The following is a 20,667-nucleotide window of genomic DNA, read 5'->3' on the forward strand; positions in this document are numbered from 1 at the left end:
ATTTTGCTCCCTAGTAGTATACAAATTTGCAATAATCGACAAAAAAAAAGTGCGTCGGCTCGTATTCAGTGTAATAAGCCCAAATCATTTCAAGGGCTAAGATGTTAGCTCAAATCAAAATTTCATATAGGTTACAATTGAGGAAAGAGTCTGCAGATTGCATACTGAGTAAACTTTATGGGGCCTATTGTGATTTATACATACAACATGATGGGTCCATGTAAATAAAGGGTGGATGTTATCTCCCAACTTGTTCCCTCTGGTGTAGCCCATTTAATTAATTGATCATCCTGATTTTTGGGAATTTGTAGTAAAATTCACCGTTTCATAGGATGGACGGATTGGATTTTACTTTATGAATGCATCTGCATGTGCGGCCCCAGCCTCATCCACGACAGTGCGGTCCTGATTGTGGGGCCCACCTTGATGTATTTATTCTATATCCACGCCGTTCATCTGTTTTTGTATTTACTTATAGAGTACTAGATGAAAAAATGAAACATATAAATTTAGGCCAATCCAGACTATCCATATCGCTAGTCCCACTAGAAACAGATCATGAATCGAAAACAGGACGGATAAGATGATCCTAAGTGGCCAATCGGAGGGATAAAATGACAATGGTGTCATCTAGAAATTCAATGGGGAAGATTAAATGGTTTAAAATTTTCTCCATTGCTGTGATTTTCAAGCTATGATCCATCCAAAATGGACCCATGATTTGGATAGATGTACGGCATGGATGAAACACATTCATCATGGTGGGACTGCGGTCCACAGATCACTGACCACCAGCCATTGGCTGGTGGCAGGGGGCGTAGCCAATCCGTTTCCTTTGGCTGGGCGTGGATTAGATACTGACAAGGTCAGTAACCAAATCGCTACTGAAGTGACGTCACCAAGCTCTATGGACCCCGCCATGTATCCATACCGTCCAACCATTTGTAAAGATGGCTTTATGGCATGATAAAAGAAATGAGATAGATCTAAAGTTAAAGTGGACCCACTGCAGAAAACTGTGGGATCAGTCACACCCACCGTTGAAATATTTATATGGCCTACCATTATGTATTTTTTAGATCTAACCTATTCATAAGTTAACATAGAGATAGATGAAGTGAAAACAAAAATATAAGCTTGATCCGAAACTTCTATGGCCCTTAGGAAGTTTTGAACGGTGGATCACTGTCCCCACTGTTTTCTATGTTGGGGTCCACTTGAACTTTAGATCTATGTCATTATTTTTCTCATGCCATAAAACTCTCTCTTCATATGGATGGACGGTATGAATTCAACACATGCATCATGGCAGCGTCCACAAAGCTTGGTGACGTCACTTCAGTAGCGCCCCCTTTGGCTACGAATCTTGTCAGTATCCAATCCGCGCCCAATTCGCAGGGCGTAGCGCTGCAAGCTCAGGTGGGGCCCACTGTGATATTTGTGAAAAATCCTCCTCGTCCATCTGTTTTGTGAGTTCATTTTAGGACATGATGCCAAAAATGAACCGTGTCTAAAGCTCAAGTGAGCTTAAAATGTGATAATTAAACATCCACAGTTGAAATATTCGTGGGGCCACAGAAGTTTTGATTCATGCCAATATATTTGTTTTCAGTTCATCCCAATAGTAATGACGTTATTAATGGCATGGATGGTATCTAAACATCACTGTTGAACCCAGGAAGGTTTCAACGGTAGGAATTTCCCAAACCACATTTTCCTTTAGTACGGTTCACTTGAGCTTTGGATACCGTTCATTTTTTACGAGTCCTAAAATGAAATTAAAAAAAAGATGGACGGAGAGGATTTCTCACAAACATCACAGTGGTTCCCACCTGCCCTACCTGAGCTTGCAGCACAGGAACACAGGGAAAGTCTTCCGCAGGAAATCCGCGTCCCTGATCCGCACACTGCGGAAACGGATTTGGCTACTCCCTTGCCGTGCTCTGTGGGCCCCATCACGAGGTATGTGTTTCATCCATGCCGTCCATCTATTTTTATAGATAATTTTATGATATGAGGGGAAAAAAAAAGAAGAGGTATATCCCAATCTCAATTGGACCACATTACAAGAAACAGTGTTGAATGAACTATGACCATTAAAAACTTTTTGGGGGCCATAAAGATTTTGGAACAACCTAATCTTTGTTTTTTCCCTTCATCTGAGTCTTTATGAGCTAATTAACAGATTGGATGTCAAATAAGCAGTATAGTGGGCCTTAGGAGGATTTAAATGGTGGATATCCAATCACTACTGTTTTCCCGTGGTGTGGTCCACCTGAGTTGTAGATCTACCTCATTTTTTGGATAAAGCTCTAAAATAATATTTAAAAATTAATGGACAACATGGATACAACAAATGCATCATGGTGGGGCCCACAGAGCACAGGCCCACACCCTCAAAACCCAAGCCATGGTGGGGTGGTGAGCTTGCATCGTCAAAGTGATGCAACCAAGTGAGCTTGTACCGTCAAAGCCCACCTGTGGGGTCCACCGTGATTTATATATTTTTTGCACTCCGTCCAACAGATAATTTCAGGTCTTGAGCCTAAAAACTAAGTATATCCAAACCTCAAGTGGACCACACCATAGGAAACAATATGAATTAAACATTTACCGTTGAAAATATCTTGGGGGCCACAGAAGTTTTGGATCAAACTTCTATTTGTTTTTTCCCTTCATCCATGTTTGTGTGATCTTATGAAGAAGTTGGATGAGAAATAAACATCACTGTGGGCCCTAGAAAAGTTTTAACGGTGGAAGTCATTATTCAAACTATTTCCAATGGTGTGGTCCACTTGATCTTTTGGTACGCTTAAATTTTGGTCTCAACCCCTAAAATAATATGGAAAAATGGATGGACCGCATGGATAGACCAGATACATTCTCGGTGGGCCCAACAGAGTGTACTCTGTACGATAAGAGCGTACTGAGTAACCAAGTACGCAATCCCATTCACGCCCGCGGCCCGCCCGATCCCCAATTTGCGATAAAAACCCCAAAATCCCTCTCCCCTTCGAAATTTTCAAAATTTCATTCCTTCCCACCGATTTCTCTAGATTTTCAACTCGAAAATCCCTCTCCCTCATCCCAAAAATAAAAAATAAAAAAATACTCTATTTTTGAACCAGAGCTCGGCCCGCAAGCGAATTCGAGAAGTTGCAGAGGATTTTTCGACGGAAAAAAAAAAAAAGAAAAAGAAATTTTTAGGGTTGATTCTTACCAAAAATGTTGATCTGCACTCAACATCAGCTGAATTCGCATCTTCCTCTATATTCCCCCCCCCCCCCCCCTTTTATCAATAAAAGTGGGTTGTTGGCTACAGTTCCCACTCGTGGTTGGTCGGAATAGTGATATATTGGCGTGATTTTGAAAATACTGATAATATCGGCGAGATTTCGGCGAAACCTGGAAACGACATGAAATAATGGGGTTTCGGTGTCATCAGTGCAGCGACATCGAAATTATCGGCGATATTTCAATAATATTGCCGCCAATTTGAACACTGCATGAGAGGATCAGCTTCGTAAAATATAATGGTGTCATCTACATACTAATGGTGCGAGATGGGTTTCCCAGATTTAGACACTTGAAACCCACGGAGTAGATCGGTATCTTGGCCTCTCTCTAATATACGGCTAAAAGCTTTAGCCATCACCAAAAAAAGAAAGGTTGAGAGTGGATCACCTTGGCGAAGCCCCCTGGAGGATTTGAAAAACCCTTTTGGGCTTCCATTAATAAGGATCAAGAATGTTGCAGATCTAGCACAAATCTGGACCCAATCCGTGTGGTTGTACGCCCTTTCGATATCTAGCTTACAAACTATACCTGTCTTTTTCTCTTTATATCTAGCATCCACGCACTAGTGTTGTATCAACACAATCTATAATTTAACGACCAGCTACAACTGCTCCTTGATTTTCTGAAATAATGTCACTAATAACATCACGGAAGCTCAACACCAAGACTTTAGCTATGATTTTGTATGGGCTGCCAATGAGGCTTATAGGGCGGGAGTCTCTAATATTTTCAGCTCCTTCAATTTTAGGAATCATAGCAACGAAAGACGCACCTTAGGCTGAGTGAAGATGTCCCGAGACAAAGCAATCTTTAATGAAGCTCATCATGTCTTGTCTTATAATATTCCAAAAAACTTTGAAGAATGCCATAGGGAATCCATCTGGCCCCGGAGCTTTGTCTCCAACTAAATTGTCCACATCTTCCTTAACTTCTTGTTCAGTTACCTTTCTTTCAAACCAATCCGATTTTTCCTTCACCAATCTGTCAAAATGCAAACTGTCCAGGCGAGGACGATTCCATTAGTCTCGTTTGAGCAGATTTTCATAGAAATTCGCAATTGCTCCATAAAGTAGGGACTTTTCTTCATATCATTTACCATCGACAGAAATCGAGTAAATTCTGTTATTTCTAGCTCTCGTCAGGGCTAAACTATGGAAGAAACGAGTGTTTTGATCTCCCTCCTTAAGCCTAAGAGCCTGTGATCGTTGTCGCCATTTAATCTCTTCTTCTTTAAGCCGTTTAGCATATTCCAACCTTAATTCAGATCTCTTCAAAATATCTTCCTCTAATAGTTGAGACTCTTCTTCCTCCATGTCTAACGAGTGGAGATTTTCCAAGATACCCGAAACCTCTACTTCTGTTTCCCCATACACGTCCTTGTGCAAGGTGTTCAGCTTACACTTGAGATTTTTCAAGTTGGAATGCAGACTGGGAGTAGACTTGTCATCTATTTTGAAGGAATTCCACCAATTCTCCACTAAGGCACGAAACCCATCCACTTCTAGCCAAGCCAATTCGAATCTGAATGGTTTTGGGCCCCAACTATCCGCTTTAATTTCAATAAAAATAGGCCTATGGTCTGAAACAGTCCTCGGAAGACTCTTCAAGTGGACTAGAGGATAATTGGATATTCAATATGGAGAGACCAAGAATCTTGTCAAGTCAAGACATCACCAGATTCTTTTGCCCATTCGTTCGCATATATTGTGCCCCCAACATAATGATATCCATTAAATCATACCTTTGGGTCCATTCAGATAAAAGCACGCATGCTTGTGGTAATTCGATTGCTAGAAGACTTCTCATACGTAAAACGGGTGACATTGAAATCCCTTCCTATGCACCACGGAAGATTCCACTTAGAAGATATAGCTGACAGCTCCTCCCATAATCTGCCTCTGATTGCAACTTTGCATTGACCATAAACTGCTGAAAAGAGCCAAAGATACCCAGAAGAACTTGAAAGAAACACAGAAACTGAGAATTTTCCAATCCAACTGTCAACTTTTTCCACAGGGAAGAATTCCAAGCAATAATATTCTGCCAGATGCTCCCACTGCATCTAAAGTCACAAAATCCTTCGACTTTGATCCCCAGATCTCATCTAGCAAACTATTGTTGAAAGAAGATAATTTGGTTTCCTGAAGCGTAATAATCCGTGCTTTCGTCTTTCTGTAAATCTCTTTGACTTGAAGCCTCTTTTCTTTAGAGCCCAATCCCCGCACATTCCAGCTCAAAATATTCATCTTGAAACAGATCTCACCCTTTTGCCCCTCGTAGTGCCCCCACTATGGTTACCAAAAACAAAGTTTCCTAATGGTACTAGACGCAAGAGCTCTCTCTGGCCTTTAAGCAATCGACGAATAGATCTTCTTGTGGCTTCTCTACCCGTTGTTCGACAAATTGAATTATAACACAACCGCGTCTTTAGCCCTTTCCTATAAAGACATCCCTAACTTCCAACTCTGTCGATGACATTTCTGGTCCAGTCCATCTGAATTTCCGTCAAATCTTCATGAGAAGGAGATTTTGATTATGTTCTAGGATGTTCTGGTTGAGTTGCCTCGCCGTTGAAATAATTATCAAATCTTTCAGTCGTGATCTGAAGTTGGCTAACATCTAGTGCTTCCAAGAATACTTCTACCGTAGTTGGACTCCCCGTCACCTTCAGTTGGATTCCGTCTGCTTCCGAATCTATTGTCTTGGAGAGAAGAGATCCTGGCAGCATCGCAACATCTTTCTGTTGATCCTCAAACTTACGATCAAGGTCATCTTCCACGAGAGGAGCAAGGGATGATTAAACCCTCTTCGAACCTTGAGTTCTCACCGCTACCCCTCTGAAGATTGCTGTTGTCGGCACGAAGAAGAATCACCCTCGGCACACCTCTGCAGTATGGGACGATCACCCACATTCCAAGATCGGGAGCTGCTTCTCATGTTCTGCTAACCATCGAAGGCTCTTTAGAAATAGGATGGTCTTTAATCGCTTCAGGATCGGTCCTAGGTAATGGTGGACGTGTCTGTGAGAGGAGGAGATGCTACGTTTCGAATACCGCATGTAGACTGCTCAGGAGGTGTGGCCAAGGTTTGTATCCGAGCCTACATCTGCGTCTCTCCCTCTTTCTGCATTTGTCACAGAAGCATATGCTTAGGGGTTGCTTTTTGCACAAGAGCTTGAGGCGAAACTTGCATAGAATCTGAAGCCTGCATCCGGGCCTGCCTAACCTCCTGATCCGAATGCCCCTCTTCAACCCGACCCATCTTAACCGCCCGATCCTGGGTATGAACTTGAGGTTCCTCCCTATCAGACGATGCCTCCTCGACACGTGTATCCAGAAGCTGTGGATCCATAACTCATGTGGTATTTCTCGACTCGTGCAGTTTTTCTCCCCTAGCCTTGTGGCCGATAGGGCAAGAGAATGGAGTCATGACTTCACCTACAGGGCACCCTATTGCTAGGCTCTCTAAGATATGACATATGTTCACCATCTTTCTGAGAATGAATCTCATCCATACATAGCATCTGTCGATTGTAAGGAGCTTTGCTGGAGCATGGTTCTGGAGCATCATCTTACCCGAAACGCTGATTCAGAGAGGATGGCAGATTGGCCGCCTCTCTAGACCTCCACTCCTCACATCGTCTATGCAGACCCCAAGACTCTTCTTTTTGAACTCTGATATGAAGGCGAACAGCTCCCACTTGAATCAGAATCTTCTTAGGCACCGGGAATGCATTTTTCATTTTGATGCATGGTGTCTTCCCCTCTTTCTAAGCTTTCATATATAGCCAAAATGAATCCAATATAGCTTCCAGTGATCAACAACACCTCTGTGTCCCGATGGGATTCCCCAAAGGAAACCACCCCCCCCCCCCCTAAAAAAAAAAAATCTTTCGAACCAAACACGGATGCATTTTCCCATCTTCTAATGGAAATGTTTAGGCAATCATTAAACAACGAACCCGCTAGGATCATTTCATCAATCTTGCGTTCTTGCTTCGGAGCTATCCATTGCTCGTTGGAGTTAATGACCCTAATGCTAATCCCATTCCAACTGATAACAAGTCCTATGCCAGACACGAACCTAGGAGTGACGGGAGCCCTCTTTATTACTGCCACGACCGAGTTCCGTAAGGAGACCCAAGCGGTTTCCGCCAATGTTAGGTCAACATGGACTACCGGACCATAGTCTGCTACCTCTCTCGATGCATGCGCTATCTGTTGATGATTCCCATGTTCCATATCGGCCTGCTCTACTTCCTCCAGTTGCTCCAATTGTTGCAACCCTTCCCCCGTGATCACTTCTTTGAAGGATCATTTCGCAGCTACCGGCACCATTGCCGCAAGAGAAGAAGATTTAGGAGCTTGGCAAGATCCCTCTAGTTGGCCTTTTCTTCCCCTTATGATGCCTTTATCCCTTGCCATTTCCTCCTTGTTGATAGTTTCAGGCCCAAATCTCGCCCTCTGAACTATCAGTTCCTTTCCTCCAAATCGTTCTCCATTTAATGGATCCACCGCCTTCTGCAGCTCTACTTCCGTTGTCATTTGAACGAAAGCGAATCCCCGCATCTTCCCGGATCCTCATTGTCAAGGTATGGTGACTTCCATAACATCTCCGACTTGACTGAACACACTGGCAAAATTTACAGGTAGCCAGCCTTTGAAAACCTTGGACGAAGAGGGTGGGGAACTCCAGCAAAGATCCACTTTCCTTCTTATGCAATAGGTTTCTGGTATCTTTTCGAGTGGTTATAGTAACCCATTCCCCCTCTTCTCTATCTTCGCATACAATCTCTTTTCCTTTGGATATCCCATGAGTGGAATAGGGTGCCTCTGCTTTATCTGTTGAGGCTCCTTCCGATCCTACGTGATGTTGCTGCTCCTTATTTTTGTTTATCATCCATCTTTGATTTCCTTTGTTGTTTTTGGATCTTTGCTTATGAGAATGTTTTGAACGATGATGTTGGTTTCCGACACTCATCCCTACGTTACTGGTTTCTTGAGCTACATACATGATATAAATACATACTAGTTTCTTGAGCTACATATATGATGTAATTCTAGGTATCATCAATGTGTAACTAAACTTTCTGAAAAAAAAAATCATCAATGTGGTACTAAAATGAATCAAAATTGACATCGGTGGAACAGTGTGCAGTGCATGTCATCTGACATGCCAGGTTTGGAGCTGGCTGATACATAATTTGATATTGATGTTTTAAACTTTCGTATCCACTTGGCATGCCATTGATCAACTTCTTTACATACTCAAGTATCACATGGTCTCATGATCGGAAAAGAGTAAAAATTTCTGCTGAATATGGTTAGGCTCGAACACCTCAATGCCTAGACAATGGCACAAAACTTTGCTACATAACATGGAGTATAATCTCCCTGCAGAAATAAGGTACGAGGTGTCTATCTTGGCTTAGGACAACACCGAAAGCCATGTGTGAGGCATCTATCCACCAGAAGACCTTGTGGAAGTCTGGTTGACCTTGATTTTGTCATCCTAGTTAAGAAAATTAGACATTTGCTTCTTAGTCCAACAAAATAACCTGCAATGCAAACAATCATATATTGTGTTGCGTTTCATATGAACCTCTAATGAAAGATAGTAAGGTCATGGAAGCACTGCACGCTACATTTACAAGCTCCACATAGAGAAGAATGGTGTAAACCATAACTAGAGAAGAAACTAACTAGAGAGTGCGACCAACATAGAAGAGAATCCGACTTGTTGGCTTTTGTGCCCCAAAAAGCCTATCATACTTGGAACTTATGAGCCAAGATACCATACATTGCATTGATCAATCAATGCAAATAATTCACCACCACTAATTAAATCATTGTCTAAAAAGAATGACTCAAATACCCTTGCTTAATTCCTCAATAAAGAGATAAATTTTATGTAAAAAGAATGGCTCAAGTACCCATGCTTAATTCCTCAAGAAATAATGAAAATTCATTAAAGTCCTTCGGAAATACCTTCTCCATTCAAAGTAAACCAACAGAAATCTCATGCATTATTCATTAAAATGAAAGGGCCTAGGACCTGCAATTCAACCAAATTGCTTTACTACTCAATCTCCAACCAGAACTACTCTTTCTATTCCCTTCACACCCTTTCAGTATCAAATCCTTCACATTTCATGAGGTTGGAGTTTGTTTTCCATTTCCATATTCCACCAAGTAATAGTTGATTGTTGGGTCAATTAAACTTTTTGCAACTATTTGAAGGTTCTCCAGTGATCCAAAGTCTGTGTAACATTTTAGGTATGTGTCACATCATCGGAACTGCAAATGAACTTAAAATAGCTCTTAAGTAATAATTTTGTGCCTACATATCAAACTACGTTTGATTCTTTATGCATTTATTGATGGCCCTAGTTTGTAGTGTTATTTGAAACTTAATCATTTGGTTATTTCAAGAATTATTTGGGTTTGATCTGAGATATGCATCTCAGCCTAGCCTTGTGTGCACACGTACAACAATTTTGGTTGATATTGTTGTTAACGTATAATGGGAAACTGGAAACTTCTCTATGTTTACTTCTAGTAAGTGTGTTTAGAGTTGTTATGTGTGAGTAATGTCACTAGAAATAACATTTCTATAGGTAGGTTAGGTTGGAATTGGTTATACTGCCAAATTATGATTAGCATGGCTTGTGAGGCCCACTTGAGGCACTTGGCGCTTGGTTGACAAGGATATCGTAACTACATTGTTTCCCTACTTCTTCTTCCTTGAGTTGGGATTTAGATCTCAACCATGATTACCAATGGCACATCATGTCCGCCATGTGAACCAAGAACATGTTAGGGTTTTTGGAAAGATGAAAGCATAAAATTTTTTTCCAAAATAATATTAATATGATTCAGATCCATTTCCCATCTAGACAATATCAATTTTCTAGATTATGCACATCAATGGCCGAGATCATACTCATGATTGTGTTATCTTTATCCACACTGAGTGTGTAGGACCCCAATGTCAACCATTCAATGTTGTTGGTCTCTCCTCGATCTTTCTCCACATGAAGGGAAGCCTAGAAAGCCTCCACACTCCCACACTATAGGTCTATGGACATTGGAAGGTGAGAGTCGTCGAGAGGGTGGACTCCACAAGTGTTATAGAGAAGATGATGAGAGAGAATCTTCGTGTGTGTTATGTGTCCTTACTTTCTAATATTGTCCCTCTTGGAAATAGGATCTTCTTATATGCGGAGTTTAGGGTTTTCATGTCGAACATCGGTTTGGTGCTCCACAATCCTATAGACTTTTATATGCCCCACATCATCAAAAATCTATAATTCTTCCTATCCATGTATAGAAATTTACCAAAATCCTTCTACTGTCTGTGGTGTCCATCTTCAACCATAATCCCATACAAACACAAGTGGACCAATTAAAGATCTAGCCATTGGATGTTTATCAAGTTTGGTCAAAATACTCTAATGGTGAGCAAAATATCTAATGGTTAAAAACTTTCGAGTAACCTTTTAGAAACATGTGAGAGTGTTGGCCAGCTTTAAAACACTTGGCGGATGGTCTAATGGACAAGATCTATCCATAGCTAAGTGTGTCAGGAAGACTAGTGGATGCCATGTTGGTGTGTGTAAGGCTTCTGCCACATCCCAGTGTGTGCACCCAACAACACTTGTATGCCATTCACCAATGTAACCTCAAAAAGTATGTCAAGGCCCACGTCATTAGGATCATGAAGTTTTTCCATGACCTCGTGTCTAAGGACTTGTCAAAGACTTGGACTAGAGCTAGACACTAAGCCAAACAGAGTCGAGGTTAGCACTGGTCGGCTCGGTCTCGAGCCGTACTGAACTACTTGGCTTGGTTCGGTCAGCAGCTCTAGCCGAGTTTGAGCTTTCGAGTTGAGTTCAAGTCGATTGCGAGAATCTTTGATGTCCGGTTGTTGTTTTGTTCTTCATCAACTATTCCCGCATCCACTATGATCCACTCATCCAATGTAATTGAAAGGCCCATCAATCCATCAACATCATCACTGCTGTCGTTAATATCCAACAACTGCAATCCTGCCGCACCTTCCAAACCAAGAGACTTGCTGCTTTTGGCACTCGTTTCGGCCTGGGCTGAAATCTCCCCGATGGATTTGAGGGTTGATATTTAAAGGCACCTCCTCATCCGATATGCCATACTGTATTCTCAAAACCTCTATTGAGAGAGCCTCAATTTTATCCGTTGTCAATGGAGCAGGATCTTCCAGTGAAACATATTCGGAACCTGTTTGTGATGAATTCAAATCCAACCCATGCCCTAATGATCCTTTGCCTTTCTTTCTTCCACCAAATGCATCTTGTCCAACCTCAGACAACCCTGGTGGTTTTAGATGCTTCGATGAATCCTGTTTGCAGAAATAAAAGAAAAGCAATAACAAAGCTGTCAATTTGAAATAATATAGAAAAAGAAGGGAATCGCAGCTTTCTAATGCTTTATCTCAATGGAGTGAATGATCAAGGACAGCTCGAAATCCCCAGACAAGTCACCCAAATCGAACTGAACTATAGAATCATCAACTAGTACTACCTCGATTCTCTTGCATGTATCAAGACCAAGATGTCACTACCTCCAGTGAGAGATTTTTTCTCAAACAACAGCCAGACATCAAAGATTATATATAAACAATGTTCAAATTGTCGATGATATTATCGAAAGATCGCCGATAATTTCGGCGTCGCTGCACTGGTGATGCCGAAACCCCATTATTTCATGTCGTTTCCAGATATCGTCGAAATCTCGTCGATATTATCGGTATTTTCATAACGCTGACATTTCGTTGTTCTCACCAACCACAGGTGGGAATTGTAGCCAACAACCCACTTTTATCGATAAAAAGTTTCAGCGAGAAAATCACAAAAAACATAAGAAATACCCTTTTTTTGCCCGGATTTGGAGGAAGACGCGAATTCAGCTGCTGTTGAGTGCAGATCGGTATTTCCGGTAAGATTCAACCCCAAAATTTCTTCTTTTTTTTCTCCATCGAAAAATCATTTGCAACTTCTCGAATCCGCTTGCGGGCCGAGATCTTGTTCGAAAATAGAGGTTTTTTTTTATTATTTGGGATGAGGGAGAGGGATTTTCGAGTTGAAAATCCAGAGAAATCGATGTGATGGAATGAAATTTTGAAAATTTCGGAAGGGGAGAGGGATTTTGGGTTTTTTATCGCAAATTGGGGATCGGGCGGGCCGCGGGCGTGAATGGGATTGCGTACTTGGTTACTCAGTACGCTCTTATCGTACAGAGTACACTCTGTTGGGCCCACCGAGAATGTATCTGGTCTATCCATGCAGTCCATCCATTTTTCCATATTATTTTAGGGGTTGAGACCAAAATTTAGGCGTACTAAGAGATCAAGTGGACCACACCATTGGAAACAGTTTGAATAATGACTTCCACCGTTAAAACATTTCTAGGGCCCACAGTGATGTTTATTTCTCATCCAACCTGTTCATAAGATCACACAGACATGGATAAAGGGAAAAAACAAATAGGAGTTTGATCCAAAACTTCTGTGGCCCCCAAGATATTTTCAACGATAAATGTTCAATTCATGTTGTTTCCTATGGTGTGGTACACTTGAGGTTTGGATATACTTAGTTTTTATGCTCAAGACCTAAAATTATCTGTTAAAATGGATGGACGGAGTGGATAAAATATATAAATCACGGTGGACCCCACAGGTGGGCTTTGACGGTGCAAGCTCACTTGGTTGCATTACTTTGATGGTGCAAGCTCACCACCCCACTACGGCTTGGGCTTTGAGGGTGCAGGTCGATGCTCCATGGGCCCCACCATGATGCATCTATTGTATCTATGCTATCCATTAATTTTAAAATATTATATCCAAAAAATGAGGTAGATCTAAAACTCAGGTGGACCACACCATGGGAAAACAGTAGTGATTGGATATCCACCATTTAAATCCTCCTAAGGTCCACTATACTGTTTATTTGACATCCAATCTGTTAATTAGCTCATAAAGACTCAGATGAAGGGAAAAAACAAAGATCAGGTTGTTCCAAAATCTTTATGGCCCCCAAAAAGTTTTTTCAACACTGTTTCTTGTAATGTGGTCCAATTGAGATTGGGATATACCTCTTCTTTTTTTCTCATATTATAAAATTATCTATAAAAATAGATGGTCGGCATGGAGGAAATACATACCTCGTGGTGGGGCCCACAGAGCACGGCAGGGGAGTAGCCAAATCCGTTTCCGCAGCGCGCGGATCAGGGGCGTCGATTTCCTGCAGAAGACTTTCCCTGTGTTCCTGCGTTGCAAGCTCAGGTGGGGCCCACTGTGATGTTTGTGAGAAATCCTCTCCATCCATCTGTTTTGTGATTTCATTTTAGGACTAGTTGTCAAAAATGAATGGTATCCAAACCTCAAGTGAGCCGTACTAAAGGAAAATGTGGTTTAGGAAATTCCTACCGTTGAAACCTTCCTGGGTTCAACCGTGATGTTTAGTTGCCATCCATACCGTGAATAATGTCATTACTATTGGGATGAACTGAAAACAAATATATTGGCATGAATCAAAACTTATGTGGCCCCACGAATATTTCAACTGTGGATGTTTAATTATCACGTTTTAAGCTCACTTGAGCTTTAGATACGGTTCATTTTTGGCATCATGACCTAAAATGAACTCACAAAATGGATGGACGGGGAGAATTTTTCACAAACATCATAGTGGGCTCCACCTGAGCTTACAGCGCAACACCTTGCGAATTGGGTGTGGATTCGATATTGACAAGATCCCTAAAGTGACGTCACCAAGCTTTGTAGACCCCACCATGATGCATGTGTTGAATTCATACCGTCCATCCATTTGGAGAGAGTTTTATGGCATGAGAAAAATATTGAGATAGATCTAAAGTTCAAGTGGACCCCACCATAGAAAACAGTGGGGACAGTGATCCACCGTTCAAAACTTCCTAGGGGCCACAGAAGTTTCCGATCAAGCTTATATTTTTGTTTTCACTTCATCTATCTCTATGTTAACTTATGAATAGGTTGGATCTAAAAAATACATAATGTTGGGCCTTATAAATGTTTCAACGCTGGGTGTGACTGATCCCACAGTTTTCTGCGGTGGGTCCACTTGAACTATAGATCTATCTCATTCCTTTTATCATGCCATAAAGCCATCTTTACAAATGGTTGGATGGTATGGATACAACGCGCATCATGGCGGGGTCCACGGAGCTTGGTGACGTCACTTCAGTAGCGATTTGGCTGCTGACCTTATCAGTATCTAATCCACGCCCAGCCAAAGGAAACGGATTGGCTATGCCCCCTACCACCAGCCAATGGCTGGTGGTCAGTGATCTGTGGGCCCCAGTCCCATCATGATGAATGTGTTTCATCCATGCCGTCCATCTATCCAAATCATGGGTCCATTTTTGATGGATCATAGCTTGAAAATCACAGCAATGGAAAGATTTTTAAACCATTTAATCTTCCCCATTAAATTTCTAGATGGGACCATTGTCATTTTATCCATCTGATTGGCCACTTAGGATCATCTTATCCGTGTTGTTTTCGATCCATGCTCTGTTTCTATTGGGACTAGCGATATGGATGGTCTTGATTGGCCTAAATTTATATGTTTCATTTTTTTTTTAATCCAGTACTCTATAATTAAATACAAAAACAAATGAACGGCGTGGATATAGAATAAATACATCAAGGTGGGCCCCACAATGAGGACCGCACTGTTGTGGATGAGGCTAGGGCCGCACATGCATATACATTCATAAAGTAAAATCCAACCCGTCCATCCTATGAAACTGTGAATTTTACTCCAAATTCCCAAAAAACAGGATGATCAATTAATTAAATGGGCTACACCAGAGGGAACAAGTTGGGAGATAACATCCACCCTTTATTTACATGGACCCATCATGTTGTATGTATAAATGATAAATCACAATAGGCCCCACAAAGTTTACTTAGTATGCAATCTGTAGACTCTTTCCTCAATTGAAACTTATACGAATTTTTGATTTGATCTAACATCTTAGCCCTTGAAATGATTTAGGCTTATTACACTGAATACGAGCCAATGCACTTTTTTTTTTTTTTTTTTTTGTCGATTATTGCAAATTTGTATACAACTAGGGAGCAAAATGTCGTCTGGATCGCGAAAAGGAGGAGCAAAGGACATTGGGTGTAAACATGGACGGCCAGTGGAGGGGAATAAATATGGAGTCATATGCAACTATTGCGGCCAAGTGATACGGAGTGGGGGAGTGTCTAGGCTAAAGGAACATTTGGCAGGGGGATATAAGAATGTGAAAGACTATCCAAGTGTAACAAGGCCAGTGAGAGAGGAGATGAGAAGAGTGTTGACTGAAGTGAAGTCACGCAAGCTGCAACAGAATGATTAGGAGAGAGATGAGGGAGGAGCTACGAGGCACTGGACGGGGCATAGGTGCTATCGACAAGCATGATGACGACAACGATGAGGTGATCACATACCCCGATGACTGTGTTACGGCTCGAGAAAGAAGTGATTTTAGACAAGTGATTTGTGAGTCTCGGGCTTCAGAGTGGGAGAGGGAGCAAAGAAGACGGATTGATGAGAGTAGGCCGTCATTTGGGACGTCTCGACATGAGGCTGGTGGGAGCAACAGATGTTTTGAGGGAGGCAGCGGGCATGGTCTATAATGCACGCAAAGCGCTCGTGTCCCAGATACACCCATCGCAGGCGTTAATAAAAAAAGATTAAAAAAATATGTGGAGCAAGGGGCTCAGGGAGAAAGTGGGTGGTGTTATATCTAGGTGGTTCATCTCGAGCCATGTACTAGAAAATGCAGCAGCCAGTCCTCACTTCAAAAATATGATTGAGGAGGTGCAGCATGCCGGGCCCGGCGTGAAGCCTCCCACTCCACAGGAGATTCGTGTCGTCTACCTCGATCGGGAGCACGAGGAGATGAAAGCTTGGGTATGTGGACTCAAGCCGAACTGGAAGCAGTAAAGGGTGACAATCATGTGTGATGGGTGGACGGGACTCACGAAATTGTCCATTATCAATTTCATGGTGGACTGTAGAGGACAACCGGTTTTCCTCAAATCCATTGATGCATCGGCCATGAATACATTATGCTCTCCCAGAAGGAGTGATTAGAGATGTTGGGTCCCAGAATGTTGTCCAAGTTGTGATGGACAATGGCAGTGCGTTCGTTAAGGCGGGGAAGAAATTGATGAAGAAATTCAATCTCTATTGGACCCCGTGTGCGGCACACTACATTGATTTAATGCTTGAGGAGATAGGCCAGAGGGATTCTGTCAAGAAGACTATCCAGGATGCGAGGAGAGTGATAAACTTTATATACAATCACTCATGGTTGTTGGCTGTAATGCGTGAGTGTTGTGGAGGGGACATCGTTCGACCAGCCGCGACACGGTTCACTACGAACTTCATTGCACTCGACAGCTTATACAAGCACCACGTGGGTCTGAGAAATTTGTTCAGATCCATGAAATACATGGAGTGGAATTAGAGGAAGACCAAGGGTTTAAAGACCTGTTCGAAGATAGTACTTGCCGATTCCTTCTGGGATAAAGTTCACAACGTCGTTTCCTCCCTGCATCCGATGTACAAGGTCATACGAGCCAGAGATAATGAGATGTGGCCTTCGATAGGGTCAATGTATGAGCTTATGAGAATTATGAGAGAGGGAATAATTACTGCAATCCCCAGTTCGTATCAGTATCATCGATCATCTATGGACCAGGACTCTCGAGCATCCACTCTGTTTGCATGTTAAATTTTTAATACAACTGAGCAACTAATATTTGGGTTTCAGCATACTACCTGAATTCCAAATTTCATTATAAACGTCGACTCCATGAGAATCAAAATTTGACGATGGCCATCCACGAGGTGTTCGAACGATTGTTCCCAGAATCAACAGCGCAAGCAGATTTCGGTAACCAGGTATTGCAATAAATTTTCTTCCTTATAGGCTCTAGAAATATAGGTGATTAAAAATAATAGCCTGTGAATCCATGTTTATAGTTATTGCGGTTTAGGGATACGAGGGGTACGTTCTCATCCACATTAGCAAAAGCATCGACTGAAATAATGATGCCATGTAAGTATGGTAACATAATTAGGTACATTTTTCGTTTAAACTTCAAACTAAAACAAGCTCCTATTGGATATATAGGTGAGTGGTGGGCGATGTACGGAGGTGACATGCCCGCTCTGCAGTTATTGACAGTCCGTGTTCTCGCATAGACTGTATCCTCCTCATCGTGTGAGAGGAATTGGAGCACATGGTCACTCATACACACCAGCAAGAGGAACAGGCTAACATATAAGAAGCTGCAAAAACTCATTTACTGCCACTACAATATGAAGTTAAGAGAGATGCAATTGCGGGTAAACCGAGACATTGAGGAAAATCAGGACCCGCTAGACCCGTTGTCTATAGGTAATATGGCACAGATAGGTAATGATGATGAGGACCCATTTTATGAGTGAGTCAAATCAGTTGATTTAGATGATGCGGAGGGAGGCCCTGCTCCACAGGTAGCCGAGGGAGCAACAGCTCTGGGTATCAATGTCGATCAGGTAGTAATCGAACAGAAGGCAGATATAGACTTCTTTGATCCTTTGGTGAGAAGTTCGGCATGTTCCAATGAAGGTGAGGAAGCATCTTCACGGCCCCATCCCCATCATCAAGTTGTAGTGGTGATGATGATGATGAGACTCAACCCCCACTCGACACTGGTCCTGGTGACGACAACGACGATGATGACGACGATGACGATGGTGATGAGGGAGGGGACGGAGGCACCAACACTAATATAGGTGGTACTAGTGGGGGTGGGGGTGGCGGTGGTGGGAGGTACATGACGGCTTAAAGCCAACAATCCATTGGCCAGTTCACTGAGGAACAGAGCTTTGTCCATGTCACTCAAGACATGGACTATAGATCTCGTCCGCCATCCAGGGCGAGAGCATCGGAGCCCACATATATGTTCGAGCGTCGTTCGAAGAAGAAAGCCGGACACGCCGTGGCTGATACTCTCACATGCAGCTTATCATCTACGGACATAAGTTCAGATCAGGGGAGTTCCACTTCTGTCCCACCTTATGCTCATGGGGGATATCATGGGTATGGTCATGGAAGCTCTGACATTCTGTCACGCTCATCTACCCATGGGTACAGGCAGTCGGAAGATAGTTCTTCGAGTCATGACCCTTTGACAGGAGGATATTCGGGATACCCGTATGACTAACAGCAATACTATCAATGAGTCGGGGTTGGACTTGCTCTGTTCCCTCAGTACCCTGCTCAGGAAATGCCATCGATGTATATCACGCAATTCCCACGTCTAGGCATACTCGTACAGTTTGGGGAGGATGACTATCAGAGGTACATAAGAGAGTTCCTCAATTGGTACGAGTAGAAGATGACCTAGGAACAGTACTGCCAATATGTTGGGCAACAGTACTACTCTCAACTGCCACGGGATCCGGACAATGATTACGAGCCACCTCATCACTCTATGTGGGGATGAAACATGGCCAAAGATGTGTATTTTTTTCAATTCATTTACTTCTACATGTCTTAATTGTTGTAAGCTTGCATTTGTATTATATAAACTCATTTTGATTACTATTTGAGTGATTTCTTACGACAACGCATACTTTTTGGCCCTCATTAAATGAAAACTTTTAATTTAATGTTTTCTTTTTGCAAATTTTTCATTCCTGAATATGTAAATTAGGCATGTCCTGAAGTTTCACTGAAAAATTCCACCATTTTCTCCATGTTTTCCCCTTTTTCCCTGCATTTCTGGTTATCGGCGATAACGATATTATATCTTTATCTCTGGCCAACAAAACTTGTAGCAACACCGACAACTCGAACACTGTATATAAATAAATATAATTTACTTATATTTCGAGCCGAGCCAAATTGAATCGAGTAGAGTTGGGCCAAGCTTCGGGCCAAGTCGAGTCGAGCTTGGACCCGCTCAAAATTTTTTCAAGCTCAATTAAACACCTCGGCCCAGCCAGAACCCAGTTTTCGAGCCCTATCCGAGTCGAGCGAGTTAACCGAGCTAGCTCAGTTTATGTCCAGCTCTACCTAGGACACAAGTCAATCCAATTGGGGCATGATGGGCCTCTTGGACAAGAGACTTTATGCGACTTCCAATGTGATTGTCCAATCAAGCCCATGACAGGCGCTTATGAAACTAGTGAACAATTGCAGTCCCATGTGGAGAAGGGTGATGACAATTAAGATGCTCAATATTGGAGGTTGATACATCCCAAGTTGTCATTGATTCTATACACAAGACAATCCTAAAATTAATCCCAGGTTGCGCAAATCCAATGAAGTGGTTGTGGAATTTAGGGTATCAAGAACCATGGACACAACTCTCCCTTAACTATGGTAGCCATTGTGTCTTCTTCTTTTTTCTTCCCCCATGGACCCACAAGATATTCCATAAGGAACCCCTATAGTATAACCCACTAAACATATTTAATCCAAGAGTTCCACACACAAAATGATGAAGTGTAAAGGAATATACCCTTCAATTAAGTAGTCATTAATAAACAAGATCCATCAACGTATGAATGATTGCCTTTTCAGGGCACATATATCTAACAAATAACCCAGACTTATTGTTAGCTTGGGTAGTTATTTGCATTCTTCTTCATAAGAGTAACAAAACATATTTTTTCACTTCTTTCCTGTAAACCTTCGATCATCTAGTGTACATCTGCATTTGTATGGCTATTTTTGTAATTTCATTAAATAAGTTGGAGACATTATTGTATTAAGTTTGTTTTTCTTTTTTATTTGGTTATATGGCTGAAATGATAGGGGCAGTTTGTTCCTTTATAATTATTGAGCTTTTAAGTGCATGACTTTTACACTGATAAAGGAAAGTACACAACTCTTACAGTTCTAGCAGGAAATATAGTTTTTTTTTCCTCATTATTTGAACTTTGACACTACTATTTTATCCCTACTTCCATGCTACAGGAAATCTACTCAATCAAATTGCCTGGAAATCCAAAACTTGGAGAAGGAAAGCCTGAAAACCAAAACCATGCAATCATATTTACTCGTGGGAATGCAGTTCAGACCATTGATATGAATCAGGTGTAGTGATTCTTCTGTATTCTTTATTTATTTATTTATTTTATTTTTTTTTGTACAGGATTTTGTGATCCTTTTATGTATTTATCATAAAATCCAGTAGAATTTGTAATTTTTTTTCCAATAACCTTCTCAAGGTGTCTAGTGTGTTAGAAGGACATGTTGGTTATGTAGTAGTTTTGAATGCTCGAACATTTCTTCATTCTAA

General features: G+C 41.8%; 1 protein-coding gene across 4 annotated transcripts in view; it reads left to right on the plus strand.

Moving 5' to 3' along the window:
* The window catches only part of LOC131236972 (callose synthase 9), a 181,408-nt gene that overhangs the window by 130,577 nt on the left and 30,164 nt on the right, over nt 1-20,667 (plus strand). For all 4 annotated transcript variants that reach the window (XM_058234558.1, XM_058234560.1, XM_058234561.1 and 1 more), the window contains one exon: nt 20,343-20,462. In XM_058234558.1, the coding sequence (XP_058090541.1) occupies nt 20,343-20,462 (120 nt within the window). The remainder of the gene's footprint in view (nt 1-20,342; nt 20,463-20,667) is intronic.

This window comes from Magnolia sinica, chromosome 2, assembly GCF_029962835.1.
Source record: "Magnolia sinica isolate HGM2019 chromosome 2, MsV1, whole genome shotgun sequence".
Lineage (NCBI taxonomy): Eukaryota > Viridiplantae > Streptophyta > Magnoliopsida > Magnoliales > Magnoliaceae > Magnolia > Magnolia sinica.